Source organism: Heloderma suspectum, chromosome 3, assembly GCF_057233095.1.
Source record: "Heloderma suspectum isolate Gila_16-S chromosome 3, 16-S_ref, whole genome shotgun sequence".
Classification (NCBI taxonomy): Eukaryota; Metazoa; Chordata; class Lepidosauria; order Squamata; family Helodermatidae; genus Heloderma; species Heloderma suspectum.
In genome coordinates, this window is record NC_139460.1 from 262300300 (window position 1) to 262326015 (window position 25716).

General features: G+C 49.4%; 1 protein-coding gene across 6 annotated transcripts; it reads right to left on the reverse strand.

Annotated features, from left to right (window-relative positions):
* Positions 1-1022: 1022 nt before the first annotated feature.
* Positions 1023-18722, reverse strand: HPS1 (HPS1 biogenesis of lysosomal organelles complex 3 subunit 1). Of its 6 annotated transcripts, none has more exons than XM_084846637.1 (19): positions 18497-18712; positions 16730-16846; positions 16242-16379; positions 13904-14046; positions 12649-12757; positions 12137-12297; positions 11399-11501; positions 10586-10678; positions 10229-10298; positions 9397-9464; positions 7735-7902; positions 7480-7659; positions 6765-6832; positions 5370-5495; positions 4815-4880; positions 3906-4050; positions 3561-3674; positions 3072-3154; positions 1023-2624 (listed from the first exon to the last, which is right to left on the reverse strand). In XM_084846637.1, exons 2-19 carry the CDS (start codon positions 16844-16846, stop codon positions 2462-2464), a joined length of 2115 nt encoding a protein of 704 aa, XP_084702763.1. In that variant the 5' UTR covers positions 18497-18712; the 3' UTR covers positions 1023-2461. The 6 variants fall into 6 exon arrangements, with proteins under 6 accessions (XP_084702763.1, XP_084702764.1, XP_084702760.1 ...); XM_084846638.1 differs by having other exon boundaries at positions 18315-18693; XM_084846634.1 differs by having other exon boundaries at positions 3561-4050; positions 18315-18722.
* Between the last annotated feature and the right edge of the window lie 6994 nt (positions 18723-25716).

Here is a 25716-nt window from a genome sequence, read left to right on the forward strand (position 1 = left end):
TCCTTGGGAGGAAAGCTATGGCAAACCTAGACAGCATACTAAGAAGCACAGACATCACCTTGGTGACAAAGGTTCGTATAATCAAAGCTATGGTTTTCCCAGTAGCAATGTATGGCTGTGAGAGCTGGACTATAAGGAAGGCTGAGCGCCGAAGAATCGATGCTTTCGAACTGTGGTGCTGGAGAAGACTCTTACGAGTCCCCTAGACTGCAAGGAGGTCAAATCAGTCCATCCTAAAGGAAATCAACCCTGACTGCTCATTGGAAGGACAGATACTGAAGCTGAAGCTCAAATATTCTGGCCACCTAATGTGAAGAGAAAACTCCCTGGAAAAGACCCTGATGCTGGGAAAGATTGAAGGCAAAAGGAGAAGGGGACGGCAGAGGATGAGATGGCTAGATAGCATCACTGATGCAATGAATATAGACTTGAGCACACTCCGGGAGAGAGCACAGGACAGGAAGGCCTGGCGTGCTATGGTCCATGGGGTCACGAAGAGTCGGACACGACTGAACAACTGAACAACAACAATTGTCTGATACATTTTTCTGCTTCCTTTTTCCTTCTAGGATTAACAGTTCCTTCTAGGATTAACTAAACATTGCAATATTCATACATTTTAAATGCATTTTAAGCTACAAAATATTTTTCAAATAGAGCAAGATCCCAGTTTGCCATTCTCTCATTTTCTCCAAATGAAGATACTGGAAAAACCTTGGCATCCAGCTTCGCCATTCACTAAATTGTATCATTGCTCCATTATTTGTAAAAAAAAAAAAAAAAAACAACTCTCCAGTATTACTTTTCCAATGCTGAAGTTATTATAAAGATCAGGGACTGGACATATATCTGTACTAAACGTCTGCTTTACCATGTCAAAAAAAAACCCCAACCACTTCTATACCATTGCTTTCTACTCTAGGTCTTTTGTTTTCTAATTGCAAAGGTATATCCTGCTCCCTTTTCCCCAAGCTATCCAGCGGTCTTGAGCACTATATAAAATAGTAAGTTGTGGCTACAAGCTTTTATAAAGCTTTATCATATAGATTCTGTACAGTACACTTATATCCCCTCAATTATTCTCATTTGCAATGTTTTATTAAAAAATACATTTTAATACAAATACAATAAAAGTTAGTAATCGGTTTTTGCAATTGAGTTCATATTGTATCCTGGATATACATTGCCAATGTAAGGAAATCATGATCCAGGTGTAAAGTTGATTTTGAAGTTACTATTCAGTCCATTCACAAAACATTTAACTTATTCTAGTTGGTTTGTTTTTAAATACAGTTTACAAACTCTCGTTACCATTTTTTTAAATCAACTTACAAGCCAATTTCAAGGGATATTTCTATCCTACAACCTGTACTGGGGTTGGCTTAGTATGCACTGCTCACCATGGAAAAGCTCCATGTATTTTGGTATGCATGGCATTTCCATCTATGCTTCTGTATGCTTACTACATACACCTTGAGGCTGGTGCTTGTAACGTGAAATAGGCACTTTGCACACATCTATGTGGTAAAAAGCAGCTCATGTACCAAAAACCAAACTTCAGTCTCAGAAGTACATGTGCAAAGCCACTCTGACTTAAGATCCTGTGGTAGTAACCCCAAACTGATTCTGGAAAGAAGAATGTCTGAATATGCTCCTGGCCCTAACTCTTCTTCTTCTACGTTTGACCACACCTTTCTGCTACAGCAGGGGTAGGCAACGAATAGCTCTTCAGATGTTTTGGCTTACAAGAAGCCAACCCCTGTGCTATAGAATGACTCAGCTGTAACTTGTAAGTTTTAACATCAGGGCAGCTTAATGTAGTTTCTCTCCCATTATACACCCCTTCTCCTCCACTGTGGGAAGGTGAGATTTCATAAGGGCAACAAAACCAGGGAGTGTCCAACTGCAGGGCAAGCTTGATGCTGCCAAGACTAGCCAGGCACCAGCTCCAAGGGGCTATTCTCACAAACCCCTCCCTGTGTGACACCTCCAAGAAATGCCTTGCCCATGATGACTCCTGGCTGCTTCAGTGGCAATTTAGTTGTGTGCACCTGATGTCACAGAGAGGCAATCGAGGGCATTCCATCTGTCTTGGCATGGCATTGTTCTGGCTTAAGAACCTATTCCCCACAGAGGGAGAAGCCTGTATGGATGCACGCATAAGGAGAGGACGGGACTTCCCCGATCCAAATCACACACAGAATTCCAATGTTGCATCAGCAGCTCTGCCTTAAAAGAAATCGGTCCTGTCAGTTTCACAATCAGTCTTTGGGGCAAGGATCTTTGATGGTGTAAGGCAGGGAGAAAAATAGGCCAGGTGGCTGAATGACACTGTAGGTTAGGCGAAGGCCAGTGTAGGCCTGACCCTAAGGAGGGAAAGGCAGCAGAGACCTGAGGCGCAGCAGAGTCCAGAACGGGGAAGGAAACCCCCATGTTACACTGAGGCAGCAAACAAGGGCCCCTAAAGCAGAGGGATACGGGTTGGCTCCCAGAGTTGCCGGGCCAAGTCACATGCCTGCTGTATCACAGATTCAGTTGGCATGATGCCCAGGTGGATGGTCAGCAGTTCGTAGCACTTCACCACTTCGTTTGTGTGGCTCTTACTGTAGTAACGGAGCAGCTTCCTGCATGGGGGAGACGGTGGTCAGAAAATGGTATGAGCATGTGGGATGAACAAAGGGCTGGGAAAGGAGGGCTCCAAACAGCCTTGCTGGTCCATCCAGCATAAGCCAAAAGCCCCTCTAATCTGCAGATGGGGATGCAGAAACTGCTGAGACGTGTGCAGGCACTCTGAAGCAGATTAAAGGCCCATGCTGCTCGTCCCATGTTATGGTGAGCATCCCCTGACAGGCCAACGGCCAGAGTTGCAGAGCTTAGGCAATTATAAGATCCTTGAATATCAGCCAAGTACAGCTGTAGGATATCTCATAAGGTTGGTGACAACACCCTGTAGAATTGTGAACTATACTGGTATCAATATATCCAGCCCCATAGGTGCCCTGGTTGGAGTCTCTCCCCAAACCCTTTTCACATAATTCCCTTCTATCTATGGAGCTGGAATCCTTGCTCACCTGTAGTAGTCACCTGCCAGCATCCCAATTGGGGCTGAATCATCAGAAAGCACCGGCACATCCATAACCTCCAGCTTGTAACCCTGCAGGGACACGGCAGCAGGAAGGAGCTGACTGGGGCTGAGACACCCCTAGGGGCCGCTGTGGGTGAATCCACCCTTAGGCAGCTTACAGTCTAAAGGACGTCCAACTGTACTATCCTCACCATATCAGCCATCGCTATTTTACGTGCTACCTTTGTACTCTGTTTTTCCTCCTAAAAGCAGCACTTTAGCCTCGTAACAACTCTGTGAAGTAGTTTAAGTTGGGAGAGCGGCCTGGCCAAGGCCAGCGATTGTAGCTAAGTGCTCACTTGGTCCCTGGATTCTTACCTCCAGAGCCAGCCCTCTAGACATGACTGCGTCACGCTGGCCCTTTTTTGAAAATTGCCAAGCATCAGCCCACCCTACACCTGCTCCTTCCCTCTCAGCTCCAAGCAGCTCTACATACCAGCTCATTCTCAAACCAAAGGAAGTAGGTGCAATAGAAGTCTCCATCCCGGATTGTCAGTGTGGTGTAGCCCTTCTGCAAGTAGCTTCGAGACAACGCTACCAGAGACCACACCTGGGGAGCAAGGGACAAGGAAAGCAAGGTGAAGCATGAATTCGAGCCGGCCCCAAATTCTCCCTTTCTGAGCCCCACGTTGCTACATCCAGACTCATCGTTCCCCCCTCCCCGCCCTGTCACATGCACATACACCTGTAAACCACCTACCTCCTCTCCCACAATCAAAATTAATTCAGCTGCGAGAAAATGGAAGGACAGAGGCCCCACCTGGGTTGAGGAGAACACTACCTTCTCCTTAATGAAGGCAGGCAGAGGCCCCTTGCCTAGCTCCGACGTAGAGTCCTCCGCCACGCCAAGTGATGGAGCCACCATCTGTCCCACGGTGCGGTCCACGTAGATGAAGTGCACAAGTCCTGGGAAATCCTCCAGGTACGTGGATGGATGCAAGTTAAGGGCCTAGTGGAACATAAGGATGCTTCTCCCTCTCCCTTTGGGACCTGGACAGCCCCGAAAGGCAGCCCTACCCTTATGCTACGAAGAAACCTTTTGAACAACATTTGGAACACCCATTTCTCCCAGCACCGATCCAAGAGAGCGGTGGGCTCTTCCCTTAGTTCTCTTGGAGCTTTAACATTTGTCTGGGGACAAGGGTACTCTCCCGCCCTCCTCCTATTACAGCTGGAGGCTCTTCCCCAGCATGGCGGTTTCTACGGCCCTGCTCCCAACACTGCTGGAACCCAGGAAACAAGAGCTAAGCCCACCTGCTCCAGCCCCGTGCCATCGGCCCAAGTCAGGGGTGGGGAACCTGGGGGCCCCCAGATACTGCTGAACTACATGCCCATTGTCTCTTACCATCGGCTATGCTAGCTGGAGCTGATGGGAGTCCAACAACATCTGGAGGGCCCCAGGGCCCCAAGCCTTGGTTTAAGTAGCATCAAGGGCTGCAATTGGCCCTGTTTGGGAAGAGGGGGGAAAGGGAAGGGCTGAGCTTCTTGTCTCAAAGGCTGCTTTGCCGAGGAGGAGACCTTTCCTCCTAAGTCCTCTTCAGTAGCTGCACTGAATAGCGTCCCCGCCGGCATTTCACAGTCACTTTTCCAAAGTCTCTCTAATTCCACTGGAAGACTTGCAGCATCACCAACCAACACAGGAAAACAGGAGGGAGACTGTGGGGCAGAAATGGTAAGCAGGAAAGGATATGACACCATGGTGACATTACGCTTGCTCTTCACCAGTAGGAAGTCCCTCCAGTCTTGGAGCTTGTCCCTGCCACAGAAGGGTGGGGAGAGGAGTGAATTAAAGGGCCGATGGCTTTAGGCACACAAGTCCTCCTGGCCCTGCAGCAACAGCGCTCCGTTTTCAACTCCACCCTGGTCAAAAGGCAGCAAGGGCAACATGACTTTCAATTCTCCTGCCAGCCCTTCCAGGCTACTGTTGTGGAAGCAAATTGGCACAAGCCAGAGAAGCAGAAGGATAAGTGCACCGAGTGGGAAGAGAGGGGTATTCAGCAGGGGTCAGGGAAGCCTCTCAGCAGCAGCCACAAGGGATGCAGTCCTTGCTGGGGATACATCACCTTCTGCTGGACAGCACTGAATGAATGCAGATCAGAAGGGAGCTCTGCTAGGGAGAACCCCTGTGTGAGCATATGGGATACCCCACATGCGACACACACCCTCCCACACACACAACATAGGATAGCTACCACCACCTCCCACCCTTCCCCCTGGGGTGTCGCCACTGCGCTCCGCCACTCACCGTGTGAACTGCTGTGCCCGGTCCAGCATGCTCCGAGGCAGGCCTGGGGCCCCCGACGATCCAAGAAAGAGAAGCCGATACACAGCGCAGAGCTGCCGCCGGATGCTGCAAAATGCCTGCAGAAGCCTGCGCCAACAGGGAGATTGACATGCCTCTAAAGCCTGAATGCTGAACCTCAGGCCTGAGGGTAGGGCCGGCCCAAGACATTTTGCTTACTGAGGTGAAGAACAAGATGGCGCCCCCTCCCGCTCCATGTACAAAAGCCACGGGACTAGCAGCTGAATCTTACTTCAACACTAGGGACGGGACCGCTTCCTCCACTGCGCCTGAAGGCAGCAGGCTAGCTTAGGGGGCGCAGAGCAGCCCCATGGCCCACAGCTCTCTCCTCCAACACCTTGCTACCACAGCAGGCGACCGCCTCGCACTTCCTAATGGTAGCGCTGGCCCTGCCCAGGGGCCAAATCCAGCCTGCCTGGGGTCACCACACGGCCCTTCCCCAAGTCACCTGGTGGTTCCTGCGCCCCCGCCTGCTAGTTTGGTGGTAGGCTGGCCTACATTATTGAACACTGAGAAAGAAAGACTGCTACCACTCCTCCTTTTGGCTGTTCGAGAACTAGAGGAGTGGCTGAGTGTCCCTTCCTTTTGATATTTGAGAATGAAGGCCCTCACCAAAGATGGAGTACTTAGGATAAGTGGTCTTTAACTCTGAGGGTGCATCTCCTATGCATCTTTAGACAGAAAGAAGTCCTACAACGCCCAGCGTTCCCCAGTCAGCACGCATAGGGTTGCGCCCTGAACCCATTACCCCACTGCTAGTGAGTCTTTCCTCCCTTGCACTTATTTTCTCACTGGAACCCACTCTCTCCCCCTCTGCCCCCAAATCTCTCCCTTCCTTGAAGCAATCCTCAATCCATTTCTACCTGGAAACCTGCTCTTAACCTCTCTACCCATATTGCCTCACAAAGCCACTCGCTGACAAAATCACCACTTAGACACCCCCTAATTGGAGACCTTTACTGGAGACCTTCGCTACGCCTTCCTCTTTCCCACATTACCATACACAGAAAAAAACACACACAGTGCATGCCTGCCTCTCTGTCTTTTCTAAGACATTTTTACATATCCTTGCTACAATTATTAACATCCATGGCATTTTAAATGCTGTAAATGCCAGTTCTCGTTTAAATGCTTTAAATAAACCATTGAACCTTCTATATTTTAATTCTAACAATTCTTGCTATTCTTTTGAAAGTCCTTGTCTCTGTCTCCTTGATTCTGCTAAACAAGGTGCCAATTTTTGGTGGTGCTCATTGACTCAAAGTTTAAAAGAACCCATATAAGTGTTTGAGTTGAACATGTGAGTGCACACATGGGGCAATGCCTGCCAATACTCACTCCCAGGAACTCCCAGTCTCACTTCGAGAAAAAACTTTGTTCTTGAATTCCAGCCAGGCATACTGCAACTGTGTAAGAGAGGGACAGGTAGGGCTGTGAAGCACAGCATTGTTTCACCTCTTTGCAGGCCCTGCTCTTATCCAGTGGGCTGCTTGTCCTTCCTATGCCTGTAAGTAAGAACTTGCTGATAGCTCATGCCTGTTCAGCCCTGTCCCACCCAACACACCTGGAGGGGCGGCTGCTCTCCCCTGCCACTATATTGCCCAGCCCCTCTCATTGATGTAGCAGTGCACATTGGTAAGGGCACTCGGCCACCAGCTGTCCACCCAGCTTCTGCGTAGGACAGGGATGTTGAACCACTTTCAGCTTGAGGGCCAAATTCCATTTCGGAACTCTCAGGCTGCATTCCGGTGGTGGGTGAGACTGAATGCAAAGGGGTGTGGCCAATAGTAAAGGGCCAAAATACCAGCATGCTGTAGCTTAAATCTCTTATTTACAGTACCTAAGCCTTAGAAGAGGCATTTCAACTGTTTAGAATGGGGGAAGAGCTGCACAAAAGCCAGGAAGCCACCACCCGATCGACAGTCAGGGGAAAGGGAAGGTGGCATAGCCATCTGGGGACCCCCAGAGGGCTGGAATGGGGCCCCAGGCAGGCAGGATTGGGCCCATGGACCTAAGGTTCATCACACCTGGTGTGGTCAAAGTCAGTGCTCACCTGGGGCTCCTGCCCACTCAGCTTCTTGACAAACTTGTCCATGCGATGCCGGAATTCCAAAAAAAGCGGCTGAGAGCGCAGAGGTTGCCTGGTCTCCTGCCCCTCTCTCACCTTCTTCTCCAGCACCAGGAGTCCATCCAGCAGCTGGTAGAGGGAAAGCGCCACATGGGAACTGGGGCCCTACAGGGCAGAATAGACATTCAGCGAGATCCAGGCTAGGTGGATATCGAAGTAGGTCCAATGGAGCCAGCTCACCTTGGTGAGGAGCACCAGGGAGATGCCTGGCCAGAGGGGGAGACAGTGCATGGTGTGCGGCATCATGGGACAGTAGCCCTCCTTCAGGCTGGCATCCAGAAAAATTCTCCGTGGATTGGTAGCCTCTGATGCGGGAGGCACCAGAACCTGCAGTGAATCCTCAGCCATCTGGGGAGAGAGCATGCAGGCATCACAGAATGAGGATCTGGTTAACCGCAGAACGTATTTGGGTGAATGTCCCCAGGTCTCCCATTTCCCTGCCATTTAAGGATTCCCCCAGGCAAGCAGCTAGCTATTCCCCTAAACCAGAGCATTCCTGGTGGCAAAGTGAAGCAGTAGCTCCACCTACCGATAATTTTAAGAAACAAGAAGAGGCTATATAAAAAAATTCAGAAGTGATGGAGCGTGCATTGGCCTCAGAAGAAGGCACAAGCCAAACACCTAACACTAGCCTTTAAACTAGGGGTGTGGAAGCTTTTTTCTGTTTAGGGCTGCATTCCCTCAGGCATAATGTCAGGGGCCAGCAGTGGATGGGGCCAGCAGTGGATGGGGCCAGCAGTGGATGGGGCCAAAGCCATCCCATCTCTCTCTCTGACACCCCCTTCTCTCTCCCCCCCACCTCCTTTCTCTCCCTCCTCTGACAACCCTTCTTTCTCTCTCCCCCTCTCTTTCTGACAACACTTTCTTTCTCTCGCACTCGTTCAGCACCTTTTTCTCCCTCTCTCTTTCCCTCTCTCTGAAATTCCCATCTCCCTCTTCCTGCCCGGGGAGAGATATACTGCTCTTGCCAGAGGTCTGAACTGATCACTTGCAACGGGTTTTGGAAACTAGGTTGAGGGCTGAAGGTTGCCCATCCTTTGCTTTAAGTTGTGAACGGGCAGTCTCCCACACAGATTAAAGGATCCCTTGGTGGCTAAGAGGTACTGTGCTCAGAGGTCATGCATCACAGAGCATGCATCCTCCCAGGCAAATTCTCCTGGTTCCCTTTAGCAGCAAAGGGCTCTAAGGGAGAGCCCCCCTCCCTGCTGAAGGGATCCTGGTGGAGGGAATTCAGCTCGGAGGGCTCGCAGCACAGGATGTATATCCTCCAAACCCAAGTCTCTCCCCTGACTTGTCCCTTCATTTAGGCTCCAAGGTCATCAACACAGGGAGTGTTAACTTTGCTCCAGTGTGCTTTATATGCCATTTTAATGAAGCTACAAAGACTGCTAGATGATGCATTTGTGGTATGTTAATGGCTCTGACAAAAAAGTGTAGTCACTATGACCCCTCTTATCATGCAAACTGAGATGTATCACGCTACAGAGGGGCCTCCATACTGCAGCCATGGGGCTTACATCAGCTTTAAGCTGACCCTTTGTGGAATGGCTCCCTGCTTCATTCCATCTTTCATGATCAGGGTCCCATCTCATGAGGTGTTTTGTACAATTTGAGGAAGTATCTTTTATTCATTTCCCCATTTCTGAGACCAGCCTACTGCAAGGTTGCTGCTCACAAAAAGCTACAGGAAGTGGGGAGGAAAACCAGTGATGGTCCATGTGATCCAGCTACAAGGCAGGTACGGTTGACGGGCAAGGGTGGCAAAAAGGAGGCAGACCCGAAAGAGAATGCAGAACTGAAATGGAGGGAACTGGAACTTTGAACCGCAGCCCAAGCACCTACCTGGATGTCAGCAGAACTTGCCTCCCCCTCGCTCTGTGAGTCCAGACCCTCAGCCCAGACAGTGCTTCCTTCAGGCAATAGAGAGAACAGAGACCAGATATCCCAAGTACCAGGAACAGGAAGGGACAAGTGACAGTGACAGCAACTAACACAACAGAACTGGACCATCATCGTGATCCAGCCATTTCCCAGCTGGGGCAACACCAGGACTTAATACCATCTTCCTGACAGATACCTTAGGGACCTCCTTTTAGGAACATAGGAAGTTGACTTGTACTGAGTCAGACCATTGGCCCATCTAGCCCTTTATACTGACACTGACCAGCAGCAGCTCTCCAGGGTTTCAGGCAGGTTTCTTTCCTAGCCCTAGCTGGAGATGCCGGGGATTGAACCTTGCATCTTCTGCATGCAAAGCAGGTGCTCTGCCACTGAGCTACAGCCCCTCCCCTCTTGATCGCACTTGTATGACCTTACTAATGCCAGCAAAGCAGCTGAGCTCTGCTCCTTTCCCAGAAGGAGGGACTCAATTTCCATGCAGTTACCACTCCCTGGAGCAGCCTTCCCCAACTTGGCGCCTGCCAGATGTGCCAGACTGCAACTCCCATAATTCTCAGCCATTGGCCCTGCTGGCTGGGAATTATAGCAGTTGCAGTCCAGCACATCTGGAGGGTGCAGGTTGCGGAAGGCTGCCCTAGAGCAAACAGATATACGAACCACCCCTTCTGTTCACCCCAAGGCCCATGACAATAGCCCTCCCCAGGCCCACAAGAGCACACCCCTCCCACAGCCACACCCTCATCTCAGCCTCTTCCATCCTGAACCCCAAACTCACCTGTGCTCTCCTGGCTAGGAGAAGCCTTGGGGGTGTAGAACTCCTCAGGCATAGACAGATCATCTGCTACCTGAGGGAAGGCGTAAGGGAGTGTGGAAGGGAACTGACTCAGCAAGAGCCCAGCCTGGCTCCCTCCCACCTGCCAAAGTAGGTCTGACACAGCATCCAGCGTGGCAATGGTGGGATGAACCAATCCTGGCAAAGGATGGATCCCATATTGCTTGTCATATATCCCACTGCAGCATCCTAGTCTGCCCTTCCTTGAGCCCCTTAAAGCCAACCCTGCAACCAAATTCCAGGCAACACAGGTTCAGCTAGGCCTTTGGATGACAATACCAAAGCCAAGCCTGCACTCACCTGTTCTTGAGAAGATCCATGGGAACAAGGGCTGTTCATTTGGATGCTCCCGCTGCTTTGGGGCCTCTGAAGCCTTGGCTCACCCTCTCTAAACTGAACAGACAGACAGACCCAGCATCAACACCAGGCATCCTTGGGCAGCTGCCAAGGCCCATGGTTGATGTCTGCCTTGATTTTCGCCTTAAACTGTTGTTTTTCTACGCTGGTCCACCATTTTAATTTCCCACAATGCCTTGGGTGTAGTGACATTCAGGGGCATCTTGGGAAATTAAATTGGTGGCAACAGGAGTGCTACTGTTGTCACCCAATGGGGCGGCGGGGCGCTAATATAGGAGGGACCCACTAGCGGGCCCTTTGCCCCCTCAAACCTGGAGCTGGTCTTGTACAGAGAAATGTATGGCAATGTTTTTATCCCACCCTTCCTCCAAGGAGCTCAGAGTAGCATACATGGATCTCTGTCTTCCACCACCATTTTACTCTGTGAGGTAAATTAAGCTGAGTGGATGTGTGACTGGCCCAAGGTCATGCAGTGAACTTCACAGCTGAGTACGGATTTGAACCTGGGTCTCCCGAGTCCTAGACCAATACTCTACCCGCTATACTACACTGACATTCAAGAAAGAGGCTCAGCCATTCAGGCATCCATGAAGAGCTCTCAGAGCCCAGCTGCTTTCAATCCAGGATCCCTGTCCCAGGTTCTACAGAGAGCTACATAACACAGCCCAGCCCAAGTAAGTTGTAAGAGAAGTTCCCAGGGAGAGAGATCTCCACAAGTTCAGAGCTCCTTTGATGATCTTGTTTTGGGGCAGGTACCTGTGGGACAGGTTGCTCCTCAGAGGCAGTGCTGGGATACAGATCCTGCACGATCAAGAGGAGCGTGAGCAAGTCAGCAGGCCGCAGAGAGCTGGCATTCCGGCTAGGAGAGACATGGTGCAAGGGAAAGAGAACACCATATGTTAAGGGAGCCACATATTGGGAGGTGGGGATATGCTAGAGACAGTGGGAGGGGGACCAGAGGCAAAGGGTGGCCAGGCTGCCACTGAAGCAGAGGTGGAGAGTGTCAAAGGAGGCACTCTATGAAACGGAGGGCATTGCACCGGTGAGAGCAGAACCTGTCTCAGGAGCAACCTAAACGTTCCTTCAATCTCGCATAGGTGAGCTATGTGTGACTGTCGCCCCTACTCTCCTGTAAGTGTGCATGGCTTTGATTCAGATCAGGACTGTGGTGTTTTGTGGGAGGAGGGTTTAAGCTCCCCCCCCCCCCATCCCACACATTTTCATCCTGAAATTCCACACAGACCCTGCAAGGGGTTAAATAAAGAAAACCATCTCCATTGACTCCAACTTCTGGGACGAAAACAGCGGGAGGGGAAGGAAGTTTAAACTCTCCTCTCCTGAAGCACCACTGTCCCAGCCCAAATTGGGGCCAGGCACATTTTAGGAGAGAAGGGGAGACTATCACACATAGCTCAGCTATGCGTGGTTAATGGACTGTTTCCTTTGGCCTCCAGGGAAGGATGAGGGGATGGCGGAGCACAGCTGGGGTTTTACCTGGAGTAGAAGGCAAGTAGCTTGGTGTGCACAAGCACGAAGGCGTGCACGACTTCATGCCCAGCACGCTCTGCGCTGCCATTGATGTGCTGCACAACGTGGCGTTCCAAGAACTCAATGCACTGCTCACACAGCTGCGGATGGATCAGTCGCTCCACAGCCTGGAGAAGATGGGGGCAGAGGAGCAGAACTGACAGCAAAAGGCTGCGCTGGGACTTGTGGTCCCTTAGGCAAAGCTCAGGCGGCTCCCTGGAGGTACCGGGGGAAAGCTCCATCCCTCCACACAAATTCAGGATACGCTTCCTCCCTTCTAGGCCTGGCTAGGGGAAACAGTGTCACATGCAACAACACGACCCTCCTTTCTGTAGTTAGACCCGCTTCTTGAGGGCGACATGCACCTGTCCTGGCTTGCTACTGCCACCCTTGACCACCCAATACAATGACACCCCCCCCCCCCCCCGCACACACTCCTCCATTCCAACAACCCCTCAGGCTACCCCGCTCCGCTTTACCTCAACAGCAAAGCTTTGGTCATCCTGGCGCAGCTGGCTATAGGTCCGCAGCAGGCTCTGAAACAGGCCCCAGGTGTGAGCACGTTGCTCAGAATCCACTGGGCGCAGCCTATGAAACAGGAACCTGCAAATCAGCAAGGCACGGCCCAGGGCCCAACAGGGGACAGAGTCCCACCCCCAAGGCACACGCGGACAGGCCCCCTCCCACTCGCACTCACAGGCTCCCCTTGCCCTTGGCTCAGTTCTCTGCCTAGGGCGATGGAGGCCGCAGGAGTCCATTCACGTGGGCTGAACTGCGAACCCCTCCTTCAGGCACCAAAGAAGCAGGACGCTGGTACTGGCCAGAGCTGCGCCTACCCACAAGCCTCCAAAGGGCCATTTTGCTGTGGCGTTCCCACACATTATAGGTAAGGCAGACTGGGCTGTCTCTGGTCCTTTTCATGTGCTTACCAAACCATACAAGAGTCACTACTCCACAGTGATATCCCAAGCAGCTGCACTTGCAGGGTGTCCGTGGTGTGTGTGTATGTGAGAAGAAGAGAGAATGAATGTACCCAACCGTGTGGGCAGGGCTGTCGCATGGATCTTTCCCGCCCAGTCCCCTGGTTATGTGCCAAGTAGCTGGGAAAGCTCCTCCCTGCAGTCAGCTCCATTCATGTGGTTGTGGTATTTCCTCCTTCACACACCAGTTGTATGGAATATCACCAGGGAGAAGCTGCTCCCATGTGGTTTGGTGTACTTATAAAGGGGGTATTAGGGTTAAGGCAGCCCAAGGAGAACACACGGAAAGCAGCTCTCACTGTCATAAACAAAATATCCCATCCAGAGATGGGAGGAAAACAAGTGCAACACAATCAGCCTATTCACATGTAGCGGGGGCAAATCGTGGATTAATCTGCTGCAGTGCATGCTGGGCGTGTGCTGCTGCCAGTTTGAATAAGCAACCTCCGAGAGGTCGCTCCGTGACATGTGAATTTAGACACTATGAGTTAATCATGAGTTAAACAACCCACAGTTAACCTATGAACTTAACTGTAGTTTAACTTTGGGTTATTTACCTGACGATTCACCCATAGTATTTGGCTTTGCATATCAGACAGCAACCTCCGATCGGGCTAATCAGAGGTTGCATGTTCAGAATGGCAGTGGCACATGACCCCAGCAAATCCTGAGGTAATTAACCCAGGATCTGCCGCCATTATATACAAACTGGGTCAATAAGGTAGCAAAACCCTGCTTTGGCCTGATCACTCACTCCCTGTGGAAGAGGTGGCTGTCAAGTGTGACTAGTCCGAAGTGAGCCTCAGCCAGTCTCCTGAGCACATAGAGTTTGCGGCGCAAGTCATCCTCACTCTCAGAGCCGTCGCCATTCACCGCGATGTAGAGGCACTCGCCAAACTGTTAATATATTAAAACAGCAAGAGGATTCCATCAATCACTACTAAGAGGAAGACAAAGTGATATAAAATAATTTAGCATACAACTAATGCATTAAAATACCTTTTTTTATTTAAAGGCATTTATTCAAAGTATTTTTTATCCTGCTCCTCATTCAAAAGGGCTCCCAGAGCAATGTACAGGCAATCTGTTAAGCAACGCAGTCCCTACCCACAGGCTTGCAATCTAAAAAGACACAACACACAAGGAAAAAGAGATGGGAAGGGAAGAGGATGTTAAATGCTCTAAAAATCCCAATGCATTTTAAGTTTTAATCAATGAGGTCTGTGCAACAGGAGCCATCAAGCCACACACAGTTCACCAGGGGCTCAGTAAAGTCACTGCCTACCTGGGACTGCGAGGGCAGAGAGCTATCAAAGAGTGGCCAGTCCATAATACACAGCTGCTGGGTTGCATTCAGCTTGTGGCTCACAAATTGTGCGGGCCTCTTATAAGCAATTCTTTGGAGGAAAAGGTATAGGTGCATCAGTTGAAAACCAGGATGAAGGAGAAGAAGAAAAAGAAGAAAAATACAGCAGTTGGCCTTGCTTTAAGCTCCTCTAATCTACAACCTCAGGGCACCCTGAACTACCAGCTGCATTCTGGGCCCCAGCTGGGGGCTCCCCTTAACCAAGCCTCTGCAGGAGACTAGCTCAGCTAGGCCTCAGAATCCTGGAGAGTCAGCCAAGTTACACATTGAACAGACTTATATCCCCCCACCCCTTTAGGTCTTACCCAAACATATCTGAATAAAGCTATTTGAGCACAATTCTGTGCATGTTTCGACAGAATAAAGTCTTACAATTCCCAACATTCCCCGGCCAGTTTCTACAGTCTCAGTAGGAACAGGCTTCCATGTGCAGAGCTTCTGCCTGAAAACAGAAGAAAAGTCTCCCTCACCCTGTGCCCACTCAGGGTCTGGCTGTCTTGGCCTTGGTGGCGGTGTTGGGGCAAAAAGGAACCCCTTCCTGAAAGTACCTGTCTCTCCCCTGCAAGACTGAATCTGAAAGGAAGCAGATATCAATGCCTGGGTCAGGACGGCAGGACTACTCCTGCCACATATTTCAGATACCAGAGGGATACACCAGGTGTGTGTGTGTGTGTGTGTGTGTGTGTGTGCGCGCGCGCGCGCGTATATCAATATTTTATATGGAAGGAGGGTAAATAACTGTACTATATTCTAGTGGCTCCCAGTTTGTTTCCCAGTGCAACTCAAAATGCTGATGATTGCCATAAACACCCTGAATGGCTTTGGACCAGGATATTCGAAAGATGGCCTCATCTTTCACTTGCCCGCCCTCTACGGTCATCATCTTGAGGGCTTGTTCTGCATCCCACTGCCTTCTGAGGTCTGACTGGCCTGGATGCAGGTCAGGGGTTTCTTATTCCAATTGCAGAAATCCCTACCTAGAGAGGGCAGAGTTTTAAGAGGGCAGCAAAAACTTGTTGATTCATCAAGCTTCTATTTAATTTACCATGAGTTTTTATCCTCCTGCAGTTGATTGTCTCATTTTAACTGACCTATGGTCATGTTCTCTGCTTCCTGCTGCTTTAATTGATGTTGTTTAATGCTCCTCCTCAGCTATTATTTGTTTGATTTTATTTCTGTATTGAATATATGTTGTTTCTAAGTTGAGAGTGGCCTTTGGTAGGAGGACATGGGGAGGGGGAAGCAGGGTAGAAATGCTTTAAAATCGAAATAAATACAATGGCATTTTTTAGCGTAAGATGTGCTTTGCAATTCTTCTCGCTTCTCCTCACAGCAACACCGAGACAACGCTCTATGTAACTCTTTCCTCTTCCCTCCCCATCTCTCTTTCCTTGTGTGTTGTGCCACTTTTAGATTGTAAGCCTGCAGGCTGGGACTGTCTTGTTTACTGATTGATTGTAAGCCACTCCGAGAGCCTTTTTTGGTGGAGAAAAAAAGGATAATAATACCTTAAATAAATAAATGTAGGCCAAGGCTTTCCTGAGGAGCTCAAGGCTAAGCCGAAGTTTTGCAACTTGTGTATCCGAAAGCAATGTTCTCTCCACTACACACATGCATTGGCTTCAGCGCTCTGTCTTAAGGCATGTGGCACAATGTGGACACCTCCCCCTCCCCTCTCATTAGGACTCCTCTGTGTGCCTTACAGTGTGGGGAAGTGAGGAATTACCATATGTAACACGTAGAGATGTTTGCCATTTTCAGCAGAGAAGCAAGTGTACGTGTCCCCTAGCTTCTCTAGCAGAGTCGCACAGGAGATGATCATGGGGGCAAACAATGTGTTGATGCTGTCCTCCATAGCAGGGGGCTGTGGGAAGAAAAGAGGGACAATGGGCAAGGTAATTCCTGACAAAAAGCAGCAGCACTATGCCTTGACCAGCTCTGACATTCGTATCTTCCCATTCACACATGCATGTGCGCGCACACAGACCGGCCATAATTTAGTTCCCTTCCAGCCACACTGAGTCATCCCCCAAAGCTTCCCCGACCCCCCTCCCCCACAACCAGATACACCTGCTTTATCGCTCCAGAACATATGTTTCTGGATTTGGCCTAACAGGCTTCCACAGCGCTGAACACAGCAGCACAGATGCCATTCTGGCCCTGCATCCATTTACTCTGGTCCACCCTGGTCTCCGTCCTTTGTCCAAATCTCACCTCATCACCATCTTGATCACGGGCTCCAAAGCGCTGGTGCAGGATTGCCATGAAATCCGGGTCAGCCCAATAGAACAGGACTTCTGCGCCCTCACTGGTAATCAGTACACACTTCATCTGGAAGGAAATATATGTGTGTGAACACATCATTTTCCAGGATGTTATCTATTCCCTGGAGTCCCAACATGATGCTTCTCCCTAGTCTGAAAGTCAGCTTTGGTGTGCAGCAAACCTCAAAACTGACACCTCTTTTATGAGGTGCAGGGGAACGGGGAAATGAAGGCAGCAAACCTGGGATCTTATATGTCTGCTTCATGGAAGGAAACTAACTTTGCACAGACCCAGACCCTCAAACTGGCAGGAGTGTGTCAGAATGTGCACGCACACGCACACGGTGTGGAAGAGTATTTCTGAAAGCCGAGGACAGCCTACCACAGAGAACTGGTATGGCAAAACCAGTGAACACCAAACAGCATGGAGTTCTGAGTTATGTTGTGGCTTTATCATTGCTCAGGAGGCTTCCAGAGGAGGCTTTTATCACCCCATCATCTTGCCTCATTCACAGATTTTTACGATGGGTCCCAACAATGACACCTTCAACTTAAAAAACTCCTGTGTTTTCCCACCTTTTCTTCCGTCTTTTCTCTTACCATAGATAATCCGAAAGAAAAGACAGAGCAGCTGTGCATTGTCTTTTGACTGTTTATGCTAAGAGCCCTCTGTCTGGAAGCACCCTCCGCGGGGAAGTCCAGCCACTTCCTTGGAGAGTGGAGGAAGGACAGGGCAGACAGGAGAACACGGACTTCCAAGCTCCATTATACAAGCAGAAGACCAAAGTGGACATTATGCAAGAGACGCACTGGAGCAATCCTGATGTTTGGGTTTGCCTCCTGCAGCCCACCACTAAAATGCACACCCCGGCTTCTTTGCACCTTTAATGATGCCTGCTAGTCACTTGAGGCATCTTGAGCGAAGGAAGAGCAGCCATTCTTTGTGCATTCCTTGTCTTTGTGCCATTCCTTGTGCATTCCTTGTCCTCACGCCCTGCCCCCACCCCTCATATGGGCTAAATGTCCTGCAAGTTTAATTCTCAGCAATCTTTGGGCGCATCCATCCATGACCCAGTGCTCACACAGTCCCTCAGGCATCATTCTGTCATGGGACAGTTCAAACACCTGATGATTGGTTCTCCATGGGGTAGAAAAGGAACAGATGGGGGGGGGGAATTACTTTGTATTGTTTGAAAGGAAGAAAAAAGTAGGAGGGCCAGAATCATAACCCATCATGAGCTGACCAAGCGGCAGTGTGTAAAATTAGGGCTACTTGTGATGATACCTAAGAAATTGGGTGGTGACATTCTCTGACAGGAATGGGCAACTTGTGGCCCTCCAGGTGTTTTGGCCTACAACTCTCATCATCCCTGATCACTGCCTATGCTGGCTAAGCCAAAACATCTGGAAGGCCAGAAGCTGCCCACCGCTGTTCTATGAGAACGGAGTCCTTCAGAAGAAGGAACCCCAAAGTCACCGCAGTGGGGTGTGCGGGGAAGATCCGATACCCCCCACCCCTCCCAATACCTACGTACAACAAAACGAAACTTCTGCCGAAGCTGGAGCGGGGGAAGAGAACAGGAAATAAAGGCGGCACGATCCTCTGCAGTGGGAGTCAGGGGGACGAAGCCTACTTCGGTACAAACGCCCGGCCCCCGCCGCGGAAGGAGCGGGTCACTTCCAGGCCAAGGAAGAGACCGCCGCGTACGCACCCTACCTTCCCCTTCCCGGGACACGCCTCTACGCAAGGCCGGGCGCGATTGCGAAGTCCGGCTCCCGGCCTTGAAACTAGACAGCGGGGCCCGCGCGCGGGCGCGGGCGGTCCGGTCCCAAACACGAGCCCACCCAGCGCAGGTGGACTTTTGCAAGCCCAGCGCCGCCCGCGCGCGTGACTGGAGCCGGGGAGGACTTGCAAACGGCAGCTCCGCCCAGCCAAGGCAGCGCCCACGAGCTCCTCCTCTCGCGGGGCGTTGTTTAGGAGCTCGGGCCGCCTTCCTTCGCCGGGGGCGGCTCCGAGCCTCCTGGGCGGATGGTGGGAGAGGAAGGGGCGCGCCGCCTGATCTCGCGCCCGCAGCCGGGCTGGCCGGACGGACGGCCCGCTCGGCGAACCGCCCGCGTCGCTTCGCCTTTGAGCGGAGACCAGGCGGGGCTCTTTGGCCCTGCGCTTGGCTGGGTGGGAGACGTGGAGGGAAGCAGAAGGGGTGCGGGCCGGCAACGGACCTGAACGCTGCCGCCCCGCACGAGCACGGGGCTGGATAGAGGGGCCATCCGTGCCTAGGGTTGCTGCCTTTTTCTGCGTGCCAGCCGCGCGGCAGGCAAACCATCAAGAACGCGCAACTTGTTCCCTCGTGGAGACGCAGATGGGGAACGGAGCAAAACAAAGGACTCCAGTGGCTAGAGACGAAGCCTTCCTTCTCTCCCCAGGCCCAGTCTCATTTGACCAGGAGATTTCCCTGTTGTCCTCCCTATACCCCCTGGATTCTATCCCCTTGTGAGACCTGGTCGACAGCTCCCTACCGCTGTGCTTTCTCTCCATATAATCTTCCTTCCTTCTAAGATGTCCTGCGCTGTTCTAATATGTGTGGGTGTGTTGACCCACCCTGACCGGCTATTTCAGGGGTGTTGAACTTCTTTATGTCCCAGGGCTGAATTCAATTTTGGAGGAGGAGGGGGAACCGTTCCAGTGGAGGGGGGCAAAGACAAAAGGGGTGGGACCAAAATGCAAAACAACAAAACCCAGCGCGCTGTAGCTTAAAGCTCTGACTGCCAGTAACGAAGCCTTAGGAGAGCCATGCCAACCTTTTAGAATGGGGGGAAAGCACGCAAAAGCTGGGGATCCACAAAGGCAGACAGGGGAAAGGGGTGGGGCCATCTGGGGAACCCCAGAGGACCAGATTAGTACAGATTTGGCCCATGGGCCTGAGGTTCCCCATCCCCACTCTTAACAGCCCTTTCCAGCCAGTTACCTTCTCTGCCATTTCCCATGGAATTCCTAGAGTCAGCTGCTCTCGTGATCCCCTATAGCTCTGGTGTCCTCACTCTGCTCTGCTGCTGCTGCTCCTGCTTGATTACTCTTTTGATAAAGTTGATCACTCTGTCCTGATTAAACCTACAGTCCACTTCATCAGATGGATGAAGTGTTATCCTGAGTTCCAAGTGTAAATATACAGAAGTGGTGGTGGGGAATTGTAAACACAGAGGTGAGAGGGAACTGAACTGCAAAAAGTACAGTGATAATTACTTTATTAACAGTGGCCATTCACAAAACAATTGTTGGGTGATAATCAGCTCACCAATGCAAGGCTGTGTTAATAGTGTGAAAATTCTCTCTTGCTTGGCTTCCTTCATGCCACGGGTTGGGGGCTCCCCGATTCTCATCTGGTTCTCTTCCTACCTGTCTGATCATAATTGAAGCTTCTACAGGGGCTGTACCTTTCTCAGTTTTGCATCTCTCATGGATCTGTTCTTCTCACGCTTCAGCTACTGACCTGGTTTGCATTTAACAACAAACTATGGTTTAATTAACCATGGACTGTTGTCATGGGTTGTTAAATGTGAACCTGGAACAATGGATTAACTGGGTTGTCAACCACGAACAACCCATGAAGGGAACCCGTGGTTTGTTGTTGGGTTGTAAAATGTGAGTTGTTTAAATCTTGGGTTGTCGTTATGTCCAAACCCAGAATCATTGGTTGTTTCACCAGGCCACAGAGGCAGCAGGCAAGAGCAGTAAAAAAAAAACACAACCCAGCCTCTTTACATGCCAGTACTGTGGTGCCACAAAGGCAATTGGGATACAGGGAGGGAGCAGGCAAAGGAAGAGGGAAACAACCCAGGGACTGAGAAGGCAAACCATGGTTTGTTCAATTGTCTGCTAGACAAACCCTGGTTAGGGAGACCTGGGTTCAAACCCCTATTCAGCCATGAAGCTTGCTGGGTGACCTGGAAACAGTCACTGTCTTTCAGTCTAACCTGCCTCACAGAGTTGTTGTGAGGATAAAATAGGAGATAGAACTATGTGTATCACCTTGAGCTCCCTGGTGTGATGTAAGTGTAATAAATAGAGAATAACATCATATAGCTTTCAGTACCATTTGTACCCTGATGGCACCCAGCTCAACCTCAGAACCTTCCCCCTCCATCTGATCCCATATTTACAGCTGCCTGATGTTTTGATGTTTTATTGGTGTCTCAACTTCAGTATGTCCAAGAGTGAGCTCAGTCTTTTCTCTCCAGCCATCCTCTCCTTGTATACACTCCTTATCCATTTCTGTCACCAGCCAGTCTGTTGATTGGGCAGTAAGTCTTGGCTTTATCTTTGATTCCGCCTTCTCCTTTGCTGTCATGTTGCTTCTGCCTGTAAAACATTGTGAAAAAAAAGCCCCTCCTGCCTGCAGCTTCAACAAATCTCCCACTTCATCTACTGAACTGTCTCTGGCGTTCTGTTGTTGCACCTTGGCCCTCTCAGTGCTATCCATAATTGTGCAGCTCAGACTGTTCACTTCTCATTGCTCTTTTGTTGCTCAAATCCATGAGACTCTCTTCTCTAAACCCCTACACTGGTTTCCTGTCCACTTCTGGATTCACCGGACTCTGGTCCTTACCTTCAAAGCCCTCCATAGTTTTGTTTCTCCCTGTTACCTCCCCTACCCTCACTTATATTTCTTCCTGTGACTATTGCTCTCCAGCTCCAACAACTCTCAGCCATTGTAAGGTCTCTTGCTTATTAAGAAATATGTTCTAATTGAAAAGTGGTCAAAAGGTAGATCTCCAAATGGTTTGGACTTCCACTCTCAAAAGCTCCTGCTAGCATGGTCAATGGTCAGGAATGCTGGGAGTTGTGGCCCATAACATCTGGAGATCTACTTTCTGCCCACCCCTGCTCTAATTTACATGAACATCCATGTAAATTTAGAGCAAAATTCTGAACATACTTCCTTAAACGACTCTTTCTCCCTTGCCTGGAACCCTCCCTGAAAACCCATATGGTGCTGTCTTTTTCTTTCAACTCCTTTCTCAAAATGTACCTGTATTGTGAAGCCTTTGGTACAATATCTTAGTCCTTTTACCCCAGTGAAACTGAGCCAAAGTGTATGTAGTGGAACGAAATGTGTGTGCTTCCCATTTACCCTCCCACCCATCATCTTCCCTTTCCTCTGTTGCAGGAATGTTGAACCTCTTTCTGCTCGAGGGCCAAATTCCATTCTGGAGAAGCTCTTAGGGGTCACATTCCAGTGGTGGGTGGGGCCAAAGGCAAAAGGGACGGGGCCAAAAATACCAGCATATTTTAGCTTAAAGCTCTGACTGCCAGTAGCTAAGCCTTAGGAGAGGCATTTCAACCTTTTAGAATGGGGGGGGAAAGACTGCACAAAAACTAGGAAACACCAAACGATCAGTGGTCAAGGGGAGAAGGGCATGGCCATCTAAGAACCCCAGAGGGATAGATTGGGGCCCTAGGCCTGAGATTCTGCACCTTGGTCTGTTGCCTCGAAAATGTTGCGGCAATTTGACTCCATCAAACTTTAGATTATAAATTTATTGGGGCAGGGTTTTGCTTTTACTTTTTGCTTATTCTGCGAAGAGCCATGTACATTGATGCTGCTGTATAAATAATAATTACTAAAAGAGATGCTAGAGTTGTCTGTGAGCCTTCTGCATTGAGCAACAAGTTTGCAGAAGCGAGTTGCTCTATAAGCAGCATCCCATTTTACAGAGTGAAGGCTGCTCTGGTATTCCTTGCAACAAGTAAATCCAGTGGTGACTTTTAGGCATGTGAATGACAAATGTGCAAAAAGCAGTACAGCAGCCCTGCAATGCAAGAATCAGGTGGGTGGGAAGGGTTTCCTCTTCACAGGAAGCAATATTGGAAGGGAGAGCTAGTGCAGACACAGTTGAGAAAACAAGGAATAAATACTGACTCTACCATGGGATCTCATGAATCTCTGTTAATTACGTGTGATCTCTGTTCATTACCTGGGAGTTACTTTGGGGATCCACCCTCCTCAAATATTTTTATATTTGAGCAATTACTGGAAATTAAGAAAAGTGGCAACATTTGTTGTTGTTGTTCAGTCGTGTCCGACTCTTCGTGACCCCATGGACCATAGCACGCCAGGCCTTCCTGTCCTGCGCTCTCTCCTGGAGTGTGCTCAAGGTCATATTCATTGCATCGGTGATGCTATCTAGCCATCTCATCCTCTGCCATCCCCTTCTCCTTTTGCCTTCAGTCTTTCCCAGCATCAGGGTCTTGGCAATATTTGTACCTCTATATAAATGCCTGGTACTGCATTAGGGATCATCCATGATGGAAAAATAGACTAAGTAAAGCTGTTTCCTACCTTACTTTTTCCTTGGATCCTTAACCCTATCAGAATAATGTAATTTCATAGAACTTGAGTCCAAGTGAGATGTATTTCAAAGGTGGAGTGATCTAAGGTGAACTGGAAAGGGCAGTTTGTGCTTTTGACAAAATGAACCAGGGATTTGTGCTTTGGGGAAAATAAATTAGTCAGTGTCAGGGGATGAACAATGCAGAGACATAGGTATGACACCCAATACTGGCCTAAACAAAGACATAAAAGTTATTTCTTCCTGGCATTGCTCTATTCAGGTTTATACTGACACACATAAAGTGAATTCCACAATTATTCATACAATGTGGGTGGGCCAAGGTTTAGATCTGGCCCAGGCATCAGTTGAATTAGAGGAAAGAGGGGAGTTGATGATGGATATTCCAAGAGAGCTCCTCCTATCTTTAATAGATTTCTCAGTTTATGATTAGACATGAATGTTGTATAGTTATTAAGTGGGCACAAAGATATATGGAGGCACTGGTCCTGTTTTATGTGCCTCAAAACTCTGGATGGATCAAGGGCAGGTGCTGCTGCAGTTTCCCAGAGAGCAGAAGCCAACCCTGAGAAGAGGAGCTGACTTGAGGGTTGGAGCAGCTAAGATCAGAGAACAACTTCAGATTGGAAGCAGTCATGTATCAGTAATCTGACCAAAGGCTGTTGGCCTGGGGAAAGGATGTAAGCCATGGGAGGAATCCTATATAACCTCCCTCCTGATGGCCTAACATGCACAAACTGCTGTATCCTTGAGGGATCGAGTACAGGGTAGAACACTGTTTCATTTTGCTGTACAACTTTTCTGTTTCCCCCATATTGTAATCAATTGTCTACCTATCCTTAATAAATTCTTTTTGGTTTACTTTAATTGGATATGGAGTGCGGTGTGGTGAGGTGTCAACGGACTGCAAGTTACTGAAATGAACCAATTTACTTTGGGGAACTCTGGATAGAGACAAAATGTTCTTTTCTAATGCTCCTTGCACATTCTGAACTCTCTCTGTTTAGGACAGAGATCACCATGCTTCTTCAGGAACAGATGCAGGGCAAGTCAAAGCTTTAACAGCTTCTTGCAACTCAGAGCAGTTGGGCTTGGGGTGCTTACTCAAGTTAATTTAGGGAACAGTGACGCTGACCTGGATATGGGACACCTGACTGCTGTGGGTTCCAACTGACTTGTTAAAGTGGAAGTGGTTTCTCATCTTGCGAAGACCAAGAACATGCTGTTTCCTCTTGAATCATTGTACACATCAGCCCCACCAGTGGTCTAGTATGGGGGTCATCCAGCACAGGAGGGAGCAGAAGGTTTTATTATTTTAAGAAGGTTTGCACCACCTTGATGGCTTTTTATCAAATAAGGCCATATATAAATGTTAATAAGAAAGTCTGGGGATGAGGAGCTATGTTAGGCCAGCCATCAGGCTGAACTGGTGCATAATGAAACTGTTCCCCAAACCACTACAGCTGTGCTGTCCCCAAAACACAGCCGCTCCATTTTACATGCCAGCAACAGCTTTTCTGACACCATCGCCCCATATAGTATGCATCATTGCAGCTAACATTCTTTAATTGGCTCTCTGCAACCCAAAGAGCAAAATTCAGTGGACCTGCTGATTCCATGTTATTCTGTTCCCATATACCAGGCATCTCATGCGTTTGGTTCCCCAAAACAAAGCAAACATCCCATTGAAGCCCCCTTCTAAATACTCCCTTATGGAGAGGATGCGCCCTTCCTCTTGAACGGGGTTCTGCGCAGAGGGCAGCTTATTGTAGGTTGGATGTACCATGGCTTGGATCTCACCTTTCACAATATTCTTTTATACCTCCCAAGGAGTTCTGTACCCAGAAACTGAACCATGATAATGTCAGTTACTATGGGGGTGGAGGATATGTAGAAGTTGGGTTGCCAGGTTTATGTCTGGAGATGGTTCTCCGCTTTTAAATGCTAATTAAATTTAAGCACTAATCGAGGCTATAGCTCCAGCTCCATTCCTCCACTACTCCCTTTGCTCACCTTTCTCTACCTAATATGGGCTGCAGAATATTTTGCCCCACAGCAGGCAGACAAAAATAGTGGGTCAGGGATCTGTAGAGGAATGGAGTAAGTCATCTAGCAGCTATACCTGTGCTCAGTAACTTAAGAGCATTTAAAGGTACAGGCACTACCACCTAAGTCCTACCTGGGCAACTCAAGTGGAAAGTTACTGGATTGGGGCAGAAGGTCACGGCAAAAGGGCTCTTCCATATTTGCCTCTGTTCAGAGGGTGTCAATCACATTGTGTTCTATTCTGACTTAAGCTTTAAGCAATGTAGTAGAGCTGGTGAAGCATAGTAGCTAAGAAGCATAGCATCATAGCACTGGAAAGAACTTCAAAGGTCATCTAACTTCAGAGGTCATCAAAGGTCATCTAGGAAATCACTGCTACAGCATCCCTATAGACTGACCTGTGAATTTGATTCTTGCCTCTGCCATATAGTATTTGATTGGTTAAGGGAAGTCACTACCTCTCAGCCTCAGCACCTCTCCCCCATTTCTAATACAGGAATAAAAATATTTATCTACCTTACAGGGTTATTGTATGGATTACAA

Bases quoted from the DNA above. Each gene is read 5' to 3' on its own strand.
- HPS1 (XM_084846634.1), bottom strand. From the start codon at position 16,846: ATGAAGTGTGTACTGATTACCAGTGAGGGCGCAGAAGTCCTGTTCTAT. The intron at 4,051-4,814 runs ATATCCTTTCCT...GCATCCATCCAC, and splicing joins CGTAATGTCACCATGGTGTC to GTACCTGGAGGATTTCCCAG. The intron at 3,155-3,560 runs GTATGTAGAGCT...GTGTCCCTGCAG, and splicing joins TTTGGTTTGAGAATGAGCTG to GGTTACAAGCTGGAGGTTAT.